Here is a 12,439-nt window from a genome sequence, read left to right on the forward strand (position 1 = left end):
GGTGTATACCTGACGGGGTATCTGGTATTGGCGATCCGGTCATCGTATAAATGATTACCAGCGATAAAAAAATATTATAACATGCACAAATATGACCCCTGTAATAAAATACAACCCTAATGTCCCCTCAATCTCATGATTTAAGCCATACAAGAGGCCCATTTTTGTATAACGTTTTAGTAGAAAACAGAAAAACGGCATTGATTAAAAGGGTGTGGTCTGTTAGAGATAGGAACATCTTACTGCTGTGTAAAGCTGGGTACACACTACAGAAATTTCGACCAACTTTTTATGCCGAGCGATTTTACATGCGATCGATGGTCCGATCGCTCGGTCCATGGACTGCATACACACTAGCCTTGTTTAGGACGATAAAGGGAAGAGCGGACGTCCCTTTAGCGACTTTTTACAGCCATGTTGTCGTGACCAATGACTATAATTTCGTACTCACTGTTGTGGATCAGTCAGAAGTTTATACACACTACACAACGGAAACGAGATTGGAACGAAAATATTAAACGGTACGACCAACCAAATGAGGCGACAATCGTCCATTTGGGCAGACTTTCGACCATTGTGTCACTGCACACACTGACACGACTTTTGAACGAGCGGTCGTATGTCGGCTGATTTCGCTGATTATTGGATGAAAACTGTGTAGTGTGTACCCAGCTTTAGACAGTGATTCAGGCACTGTGTGTATTTGTTAATTAGTTCCCACCTTCTTGGAGAATGTTTTCTCGACCAGTGCCATCTATTTTTTGCCTTCCAATCAGAAAGCTTGTGGTGTCTGCGAAGTACACAAACCCATACTCTGCATGAAAGTCCAGCGCACGAGGGTTCATTAGGTTCTCAATGGGTATCATGTGTTCATCTGGGATATTGGCTCCCATATCCATCCCTCGAATGATACCTGGACGTCCTCGACCGTAAACCAAGAAGAGTTCATGCTCTGGCTCTGAAACAAATTAACATCTAATTAGTATACAAGAAGGCTGCTATGCTACAATACAAACAAAAGAAATACAAATAAAATATGGTCTTGTGGGTTCACTTTTTCACACGTGGGTAAGACAGAGTGACAAAACTAATACATTCTCCTCACTGCTTTCTGCCAATATAAATTGCATAAAACGTATGGTTCTGCTACCCAGCAATGCTGGACAAATTGTGGCTACATAGGTTCCTTCCAGCACATTTGGTGGAATTGTCCACACATTTTCCAGACGTGGGAAATCACTTTCTATTGTCTAGACTTCCCTTTGGTCACGGGTCAATATCTCCTTGAAAAGTCACTTTCCAGATCCAAACAAAATTTGTCCTGTAATGCCATATACCAGTGTTTCCCAAACTCAGACCTCAGGACCCCCTAACATTGCATGTTTTCCAGATCTCCTTGCTGAAGGACAGGTGTATCCATTACTGTGACACATTATAATTATACCACCAGTGGATCTGTTACAATGTGTCAGTCAGTAATGAATACACCTGTGCTCCAACAAGGAGATATGGAAAACATGCACTGTTAGGGGTACCTGAGGACTGGGTGTGAGAAACAATGCCCTATAATATAGGGCCTATACAATAGTCTATAACGGGACAATGGCGCTAACCGATGCCTCATTATTGAAGATAAAGGCGCAATCATTTGCATTATGGCTCACATGGAAAAGCTATGTCACATAAACACATCTTTGTTTGAACTTTAGTATAAATTAATTATTCATAGGATCTCCTATACTCTTTTATACATCCCCATGCTATATTTTCTCTTGACAAAGGACACAGATCTACCTTTGGATATTATTTGTTACAAGCAATTTTTCATAATTTAACATATGTTATTGTACCATCAGTAAAAAAAAAAAAACAACAAAAAGTGCCACGTACAATAAAACCTTAAGGTGAAATAAAAAAAAATATATCATTCTAATATTACTGCATCGGCGAGGTGCAAAACTTACTTTTGCATGACTTGCCGTCGCTCCCGAGGCTGAACCCTGATCGGCAACGACATGTTTTGGTTTTGTGATTGCTGCTTAGAAGACAAATATCTGAGCATCCTCCGGGCTTCTTGTACTGATCCAGTTCACAGGCATGGCTCCGCACTGGATGGATATACAAGAAAAGCAATAATTGCACTATAAAACACTGACCATGACAATATTCCTACAATATAAATTCATATAGCACAGCCCAATGGATCACTTTAGTTCTAACCCACTCAGGATCATTCTGTACAGCAGTGATGTCCATTACAAGTACTTATCTTTTTACAGCAAGTGACTGTAAAGTAGGGAATATAAACTCCAGTAATATTAAACTGTCTCTAGTTTTGGGAAATCATTTAGTTTCTAGGCATCCACTGTAAGAGTGATGTCATTGGGCATAGTGATCACAGACTAAGTACACAGAGGCCAACATCAGTCATTCTCCACCAAGCCCAATAATGATATTCCCAAATTTAAGAACTCATTATCAGGGATCTCAGTTATTTTCATCTCACACCCTAAAGGTAACCAGCCTGACAGTGCAGTGTAACGGTATTATTCTGCATGGTCATATTTAATTCTGTTTGTAAACTAAAAATAAAATGAAATCAAGAGGTCACATGTTGCAAATATTGAATATTTACACATTTTATTTCTACTATAAAACCTATAATAAAATATTTAAAATACTATTGAATTAACTTTGTGTAATGCCATAGGTACCATTAAATTAATATTAGTTGCCTATATTCTCAACCTACTACTAATGTAAGTCAAGAAATATTGTTGCAGCCATAATTGTTCTAGCTATGAAACTCCAGGTTAGTTATTACATGTGCATACAAAATAGGCATTACTGTTCTAACTGGCATAGAAATGTACCACTACTTCTAGAATTACACAGCAATAACCAAGTGGTTTTTACATTATTGGGAATTTTTGTGATTTAATAGTAAAATGCATCATTGGATTGAAATTATTGGTTTATGGAGGAAGAAAGGCAATGTCCCCCTTCAGGTGGCTTCAATTCATTTACCATTTTCCAGCCATGTATATACTTCAGGTAAAATTGCCTTTTTTGGCCAGAATTCTCTGTATGGGATACAATTGTACAATTAAATCTAAAAGAGCAGTTTTGCCTCATAACAGGGCAGCAAAAGAATATGAAGGTAGAAGCGTCTTTTAATATGCGGTTTGGCCAACTCCTTCATTAGGGTTATGTTTAATACAAATCTACAAATGCATTATTTACACGTAACGTACACAGAGCCACAATAAAAAAAATAAAAAAGGCTTGTTGCCCGTTGTCAAACAGAACATTTACTAAATGGAACTAGGAGCAGTAAAATTACAAAGAACACAGTTTATATGTAGCCTCCCTCTCTGTGAAAGGTCAGTTTTATCATCACACAGCTGTTTGATTACACAAAGCAAAAGGATGCAGTGAATAATCAGTCCACAAAAGTCAAGCAATAACAAAGGAAACCCTATAACACAAAGGAAAAAGTTATTGACTACTATGTACATTACTACAGACTCTAAAAAATCCTGTAACTGCCTGGCTTTCTAAGTGCACAAACAAAAAGATATTTTAACGAGATACAGGAACGTCAATAAAAAAATGCAGCGTTGGATTCCATGGCCGTGGCTGCTACAGTTTGGGGAATGTCACACAGGTGATTTATGCGACACTTTAAAACACACACCTTTTATTAATTAATTATAAGGTGGGTGAATTTTCACGGCAACTTCGTTTTTGTGGTGAAAGCAGCTAGTTCACAGAGGTGTGCTTGTGTGTCGCCAGTCTAAGGAAAGGTTATTCCGCACCGCATTTGACGGACTACATGCTGCCAGCAAAATGTACGAAATTTTGAAGGAAAATGTGAATGAATGAGGTGAAAATGTCATTCACCTCTAATTACACTAGGCCAGCGTGTAAAAAAGTATTAAATGCAGTGAAACACATGGACAGAAAATGTAAAAAGCAAATATCGCCATTGGGGCAAATTGGGCACCATATCCACTAAGTTGTCATCTATTCTAAAATTCCCACACACAAACTTTGCATGTGCAACTCATGTAACCACGTAGAATGTTCAAATCGGTGCAGCGCGATTTCACCAATCTCCAAATTGATGCATGAGAGCACTTAAAAAGAAAAGAAATACAAGACATCTAAATCGGGGTTTTCTTTTTATTGATTTTTTTAAACAAATCTATATTAATGGTCAAAAACAAAAAAACAACAGGATCTGAGTACAGTGGTACATGAAATAAAGTGCACAAATAAGAGAAACCTCCACTAGGCAGAGAGAACAGTATTAAGAGTCAATGTAGGCATTAAAATAGAATGACCAGGGGTTTCCCCGAGATTTAAATACATAAAAAGGGAGCAAAGGTTGACAGACAGGGCCGGAGTCCAAAAGAAGGAGCGAAAAAGAGAAAGAAAAAAAAAAGAGTAGAGTAGAGAGAAAAGAAGAAAGGAGGGAGAGAGAGGCCAGCGTCGCAGAAACGGACGTGTGAGTGGAGCGTGGTGTGTAAGCCAAGTAAAGGGGGAGAACTATTGAAAGTAGGACAACCTAATGTACCATACCTTGTTGAAGGTTTTAGAGCAGTTGATTATAATGCTAGTCATGAATTCCATCAGGTAGACATGCCAAATCCTGGTAGTCACGGTCGGAAGAGAGGGGGGAACGGTGTGCTTCCTATCTGAGGTAATTTGGCAGCTGGCAGCAGATATAATGTGGCAGGTCAGTTTATTCCGGTGTTTAGTAGCCAAAGAGAAACCCAGAGGCACGAGGAAAAATTTAGGCTCCAGTGAAAGGTTAATTTGAATAATGGCCTCCATCAAGGACTTCCCACCAAAAAAAGGGTTAACTTTGGGCAATTCCACCATATATGAAGAAACAAGCCTACGCCAGAGCATAAATGTCAACATCTGTCAAATGAGTCAGGCAACATCTTATGGAGATGTGTGGGGACATAGTACCAGCGAAACAGGAGTCTCTATACATTTTCTTTTATCTGAAAACAAATTGAGCTAGAGTCAGCATTTTCACGAATTTCGGTCGAGTCCTCTTCGTCAAGAGGGTCGCCTAGGTCACGCTCCCACGCTACTTCACTATTTATTCCGAACTGACCTCCCTTACCAGCCCTCCCTACGAGTCTCATGAAGATAAGACCAGGCGTTGATTCTCAGAGCTGGCACAATGCCTCAATGGTGGTAAGGTGCTGAGATGTGAGACGGGATTTAACAGCAAAATGAAGATTGCGGATTTGCAGATGCTAGGGGAAACCCCCCCCCCCCAAAAAAAAAAACTGTACAGGCAGTACAAATGCAGCTTGGATGTCAGCGAATTGGCGAAAAGGTGCTGCAAGTGATGATATCATTTAGCCACTGGATATCTCGAAGTGCCAGAGTCAGAACGCAGAGGGTAGCAATCCTGGAGGGAACTCCGGAGAGTTGAAAAAAGGTACTATGGGGGAGGGTTGCGAAGAGAAACCGTATAATCTGGAAGTTGAGTCCCAGACAGCCAGGGAGTGGGAGACCATGGGGTGAGTCAGAACCTTTTCAGGTCGATGCACCCTTGGGAGCCAGAGGAGGGAAGCAGGGGAAAGTAGAAAGACCTTCAGCTTAAGAGATACCAAAGCCCTAAAGGACGTAGGACCGTTCCACCGGACACATTGAGCAAGCTGGGCCGAAAGATAGTATCATTTGAAGTTTGGGATACAGAGACCTCCACCCCAGGAGGATCTCTGAAGCAGTTGGAGCCATATGCGTGGAAGTCTGCCAAAATAAATTTGGATCTTTCATATTCGAGGACTTTGAAGACATAGGGAGGTATATTTGGATAGGGAGGGTCTGAGAAAGATATTGAGACCGTGAGAGTATGTTCATTTTAACTGTGTTAATACTGCCTATCCATAAAATTAATTGGCGGGACCATGTGGTTAGGTCTGACTTTATTCGGGTATAGGGTGTGGGGGAAATTGGCATGAAAAAGTTGAAGAAAGTGTTTAGTCAGGTAGATACCTAAGTATTTAATTTTCTATAGATACCAGGTGAATGGTAATGTGCGAGTTAAATTTAATTTATCAGTTTGTGGGATGTAGAAGTCTAAAGTTTCCATTTTGTTTGGGTTTATCTTGTAGCCCGAGAAATGTCCGTATGTGTCTAGTTCGGAAAGGAGGGTAGGAAGAGAGATGACAGAGTGGGGTATGCTCATGAAAACATCATCTGCGTATAAGGCAAACTAATTCTTCGTAGATCCATCCTTGATGAGTGCTGTTTGCAACTGTAAAAGGATTGGAGATAAGGCCATTAATCATGACAGTGGCGGAGAGGGACCGGTAGAGAGCTAAAACGTGCATCAAAAACATACCAGAGAAGCCCATTGATGCAAGCACACCACGCATGAACAACCAGGAGATGAGGTTAAAACGCCTTTTCAGCAAACAAAGCCATTATTAAAGAGGGCAGTTTGCTGCCATGATTGGAGTGGATCAGATTGATGGTCCTACTAGTATAATCAGGGTCATGACTCACTGGTATAAACCCAACCTGATTCGGGTGAACCAAGGATGCTCCCTCAATGATTTGGTTGTAAAAGGTCGTCTGGTGTGGAGTGAGGACCATTGCAAACTTATAATACTGGGACGAAAAACCATCCAGACCTGGGGTCAAGGAGGGCTTGAGGGATTTTATAGCAACCTTTATTTCAACAGAGGCGATATCTGCATTTAAACAAGAAAGTTGGGGCTGGGTAAGATGAGGGAGAGGGGTGTTAGCTAAATACGACTCCGACAGAAGATCCTTATGGAGCCAGGGATCAGGAAGGTTATATAGAGAAGCATAAATGTCCCTGAATTCAATGACAATGGCGAGAGGGTCCTATGTCACAGAGTTAGTTTATTTTCTGTGAAGTTTGTCTATGAGCCCCTGGGCACGCTTCTGACGAAGCTTTCAGGCAAGTAAAAAGTCGCATTGTCATAGAAGCGCTGCTGAATTTTCTGTAAAAGGGAGACAAAAGGGTGTTAAGTTGACCCTTCAGGGAGTCGATATGTGACAGCAGAGAGGAATCAGGGACTTGCTTGTGTTGAGCTAGAAGGGCGGAAGGGCATTGCTCTAAGGAGGAGACTTCAAGGGCAGCCTTCTGTTTAGCTTATGAGACTGCGCTAATAGGCTGACCATGAATGGTGGTTTTGTGAGCTTCCCAGAGGACACCCAGCGTGACCTCCTGCAAGGTATTTTCCTGAAAATAATCAGAGATAGCCGTTTTTATCTAATCAGGGATTTCATTAAGAGATGCACCCATTTTCTTTCCATCACCTACAATGCTGCTCTTGTTTCTAGCCTTCCGTAACGCAACCTAGCACCTTAGGATAAGAGAATTGGTCAGACACACTAAAGGCCAAACAGCATCAGAAAAATACAGTATTTATGAATGTTGTGTTCATACAGAGCAGGAAATATCATACATTAGTTGTACTATTACACACACTTGATAACCATACTACTCACAGGTACAGATTAAAGTTACGTAAATACTTTCACACTCACTAAGGACCAGTCTTACCAGTTGGCTGCCTGCGTTGGTGGTAAATGTGCAGAGCTCCACCTTTATCCACCCTGGTCACCACCTGGTGCTCTGTACTGTTGAAACGATTGACACGGATGACGCTGGTTTTCTGCTGCACATTGGCATGATCGGTATTTGTAGCATACAAGTAATTCTCAAAAACAGTGAGGCCATACAAATGTTCTATCTGAGAGAAAAAAAAAAAACACAAACAAAAATGAATACTAAGCATGTTATAAAGACATGGAAACTTGCTGCCATGATCTAATTACAGGAAGCATAGTAATCGTGCATTAAATGACACTATTGTTCTATGTATTTCAGTGTGCATGTCGGACCTAACAAGGTAAATGCTTCAGATTACAACTAGATGCTAATATTAGGACACTTACTGCACATCCAAATTGGCACTTTTAGTCCAAAAGATTAATGTCACATTTCTATGCAGTGTTTTCCTAGACATGGATAGATGGCTATCTGAGGTAGCAACTAAATGGTATCGCTTAAATAAAACTAAAAGATTAAAAAATTTAAAGCATATTCTATAAAAACAAATATTGCCACTTTAATTATTATTACATATACTAACCAGGCAAAAATCACTTTTAGGAAGGAATTTATTGGCCGCGAGATGTCTCCAGAACAGTCCGCGGAGACACTTTGCGTCAGAGTTTTCCTCGCATCCAAAAGAGATGCGGAAAAGTGGAGATTCTGCACTATATTGACCTGCGGCACATACAGCCAATTGACCCCCCCCCCCCCCCACTCCACCCTTAGACTTTCAGTTGCCCTTACTGCCACACAAAATATTGCTGCCTGAAACAGCCTTCATTGCCCCATTATTCTACAGATTCAGTTTATAACTGAAATGCACATATTATAAAATAGTGTTATGAACTGTTTCATATATATTTACTTTTAAACTTTATAACATAGCTACATACTTATTTTTAGGATGTATTCCTATGTCTGTGTATGAGTAGAGAGGTGCTGTAAAGTTATTTTCTATGGTCACAACATCAGCGTAATTTAGAAACAGGCTGGGTGGGTTGGTATACAAATACAGTGCACTCATGAGATGGGGCGACTACTTCAAATTCAGCATATTAGTTTTTAGAAATAAAAAAAGATAATTCAACCAAAAACAAAACTGGTCCCCAAAACTGGACCACCACGGCTTCTCTCACTTGGGCACGTTTCAGCAGGAGCCAACACTATGCAGTGTCTCAACAGAACAGGGGAGGCTCCTCGCTCCTGCCAAGTCCATTAGGCATAACCAGGATATTTTGTACGTTAATGAGATGTGAAAAATAGTTCTACTATAGTTCCTATTAAAAAACGACTTACCCTTATTAATTAACATTGTGTGATTCAAAGCTGTATTTATACCACAGGATTGCATGTATTTCAAGAAATTACTTTACTCCAACATACTACAAAAAGAAAAGCATAAAACAAACCCCAGTACAATCAATAGTTGCCTTACCAGCAGCCCCTGAATGATGGTGTGGCGGTTCTTGCCTTCATAGTCCACCACTTCAATGTAGTCCAGGTATGCATCTGCCCAGTACACCAAACGGTTCACCAGATCCAAAGTAATCCCATGCGGGAAGACAATTTTACTCTCCACTAACTTGGTTCTGTCCTGGCCGTCCATGTCACATCTCTCCACTTTTGGAATCTGCCCATAATCCGTAAAAAATACCTTCCTGCAAAAAGTAAGTCCTCAGGTATTATTTTCATTTCTATCCAGTTATTTATTACTTTACATACAGCGGAGGCAACCATTTTGTGGGTTGCACCAATATTAATGAGAATGGCACTTCTCTCCCTAGGAACTAGTCACAGTGTCAAAAAGGCTCCATTGCCAGGGGCTGACTGGCAACTTTTAGGCCAGGGGGAAGGGCAGGACTTGGCTCAGCAGTCTATTAAGAACATTTTAAAGGAAACAAAAAAAAAATGCAGATAGCCCAGTGACCCAGACCAAGCTAGCCCACTATGGGACTGGCCCAGCCAGCCCCTGTACATTGTACCGAATACTGATTAAGCCTGAATAGAGTCTGCCTCCATCAGGCATAGAAGAGGACTATACTTTAAGAGACATTGTGTTTTTAAGAAGTCACTATGTGAACCAGATTTCTCAGCTGTAATTACTTGCCTATTAACCTAATTGAAATTCATTGCAGAATCACTAATATACTGTAAGTGAATAGTAATATATGATCCTAATGAGGGAGAAAATATGTCACACTCTAGCAAGGATCAAAATAGCTATCTCTATTTATCGATAGAGATATATATCTATATACACACACACACGCATATACACATATATACACACACTACAGTCGACAATGTGGCTGCAACTAAATTACCCTAAGTAAAAATTTATGTTAAAAGGTTTCCTATTCCACAAGTCAGGTTTAAAAAATAAATAAAAAATAAATAAATTATATTTTACCCCCAAAAGACACACATACATATTGTAATGTAAAACAAAGTCTAACATCGGGGTTTGGTTGCAGACCTCTAGAAATATTCTGGTCATAAAGCTGCTCAGCAGATCATATTAGGAGCTTTGAAGCACATCCAGCAACCTGCAAACAAACACCGATAAATGTTTGACTAGAATGAGGGGAGTATAATGTAGGGGGGGGAATAACAACTTTTAACCCAGATATTTTTTATTTTAATAAGATCAAAAGATCAAACACTAGAACATATGTTCCACTTAAATTCCACAATAGTTATTCTTTAAAAGAATAAAAGCCTAGACGGTAAATGTGTTTGATACTTCAGTAATTTTAGCAGTTATACATAGAATCCTTAATCCCAGAATATTGACATTTATATGAGCAGCTAATACACAGTTAGTTATTTCACATGAAAGTATGCAAGTCACACTTCATCTCTAAGGGTTAATGCACAGAGTGAGTGGAATTGGCCAATCGCTTTAAATTCATGTGTAAATAAAACATTCTCCCTCTGTGACAAAGAGGATCGCTCAATTCGATGAATATAAAAAAGGCTCTAATAATTGCAAAGAGGATGGGGAAAAAAGGTCACAAACTATGCTCAGTCAAGTGAAAAATATATCAGCATGACATGCAGAGCTGGCCTACTCCATCAGCCGTCAATTGCAGACCGTACCAACAGTCACGTCAGGGAAATAATAATGGCTTTCCTTAGTGATGGAAAAACGAAAAAGTCCAGGATTAGGTGAAACAAAAACAACCTGGAATTTATAAAGTACAGTTATACAGGCTCAGTATTAATCCAGTATAATGAATTGTACAGTAATTAGTCTTATCACTGATGTGTTCCCTACATATTAATTACTAAATATTTATCTAGCCCTAACTGCAGCCACTTTGCATATTTTAACTAACCAAAACCCAGTCAAAAATATACGAATATAAACATAACTATCTATAAAATATGACAATACACAAGAAACTGAAAAAATATAATCCATAAAAGGACATATTAATTCAGGATACCTGCACTTTGTTTTGTCTTCTACATGATATATTGAGTGATTAAAATCACTCCAGCAATTATATAAAGTTACAAAGACACAAAAATAAAACATTTTACTTATAAAACCACATTTTATTCTGAGCAAGAAAATGATACAAAACTAAGAATTGACAAGGCTGATAAAGATCTGATTTGGACAGTGGCGCACAGCAAAGGCCACGGAGTGCAAACATCAGGTCGAGGTTCACCAAACATGAGGGTGGTGGAACATTGACAAAGAGGGGGATGTTGTAAGCTATTCTATTTTCTCCCATTCTTGCCACTCGTGCAAGCTAAAGGGACCAGATGTTTATCATTAAGCAATACTGTAACATATCCAAAATTTCTGATTTTGGGAAGTGCTGGTGTTGTGACATTTCTTGTGAAAGACAAATAAATCACTGTGCTATGAGTAATTGAAGAAAACAAGAGGAAAATTACACTCTTTTTTAACAAATATTACAGTGTTTCCTTATTTCTGCAGACTACTCATTCAGCTGGGACACATTTTAGCCAGAGCTGCAAATCCACTTCCCAGACAATAGGCAGAAATAAACATTACCCTATAATAAACCCCCAAATAAATACTCATTGGAGGGCACAGTGCTTAGTAATCCTCTTTTGCAACCCGTGCACAATCTCACAGTATTTGTGTGGGTTTCGATTTTCTCCCAGTGTCAAACATTTTTTTTTATTTTTTTTTTAAATTTGCCAAATATTTCGGTAGATTGTGTGTGTGTGTGTGTGTGTGTGTGTTTGGGGGGGGGGGGGCAGTGGTGAATCATTTGTTAGCACCAATGAGAAAGGAACAGTGAATGATTAATATATTCCTTGTGCAGTGCAATATGGTGGTGGTGCTACATAAAGATATTATAATAAATGTGGTATTTACAAAATCAGAAGAAACCTACAAAGTATCCAGACTTCTTTGTGGTGAGAGCAAATGATTTGGTAGTATAACTTGTTAACAGTTATAGGACTTTATATGCCCACAGTCACTACATAATATTCTGAAATCCAAACTAGTACCAGTTACATATAATACATGCAAGGCAATGTGTGAGAAGCAGAAAAATGAATTTGAGTGTCTAGAAAACACTTCTAGCAAGCTGGTTATTGAGTCGGCCATGTTCATGCTTGATGGTTGCATGTGTCTCCTTAAGGCATATTTGTAGTGCTCATACTTCCAGCAAACTTTTTAAAAGTGATTTTCAAATTTACAATACACAAAAAGGTCCTCCTAGATATTGACCCACTCTCCTCCTATAACACGTACCTTAGGTCAGCAACACTGACATCGCTAAGCAATGCCTTTTGTAGGTGTTGGCCAGGGTTCCTCTATACTATAAA

At 39.4% G+C, this 12,439-nt stretch overlaps 1 protein-coding gene across 1 annotated transcript; it reads right to left on the reverse strand.

Moving 5' to 3' along the window:
* Nucleotides 1–696: 696 nt before the first annotated feature.
* Nucleotides 697–9,331, reverse strand: LOC142134156 (low-density lipoprotein receptor-related protein 1-like). Its single transcript, XM_075194494.1, has 4 exons — nucleotides 9,057–9,331; nucleotides 7,568–7,757; nucleotides 1,965–2,108; nucleotides 697–958 (listed from the first exon to the last, which is right to left on the reverse strand). The coding sequence occupies exons 1-4, from the start codon at nucleotides 9,225–9,227 to the stop codon at nucleotides 711–713; spliced, it is 753 nt and encodes a 250-aa protein (XP_075050595.1). The 5' UTR covers nucleotides 9,228–9,331; the 3' UTR covers nucleotides 697–710.
* Nucleotides 9,332–12,439: the final 3,108 nt, after the last annotated feature.

This window comes from Mixophyes fleayi, unplaced genomic scaffold (genome assembly GCF_038048845.1).
Source record: "Mixophyes fleayi isolate aMixFle1 unplaced genomic scaffold, aMixFle1.hap1 Scaffold_4046, whole genome shotgun sequence".
Lineage (NCBI taxonomy): Eukaryota > Metazoa > Chordata > Amphibia > Anura > Limnodynastidae > Mixophyes > Mixophyes fleayi.

Bases quoted from the DNA above. Each gene is read 5' to 3' on its own strand.
- LOC142134156 (XM_075194494.1), bottom strand. From the start codon at position 9,227: ATGGACGGCCAGGACAGAACCAAGTTAGTGGAGAGTAAAATTGTCTTC. The intron at 7,758-9,056 runs GTAAGGCAACTA...TTTTTCTCTCAG, and splicing joins CCATCATTCAGGGGCTGCTG to ATAGAACATTTGTATGGCCT. The intron at 959-1,964 runs GTAAGTTTTGCA...AATTTGTTTCAG, and splicing joins CGACGGCAAGTCATGCAAAA to AGCCAGAGCATGAACTCTTC.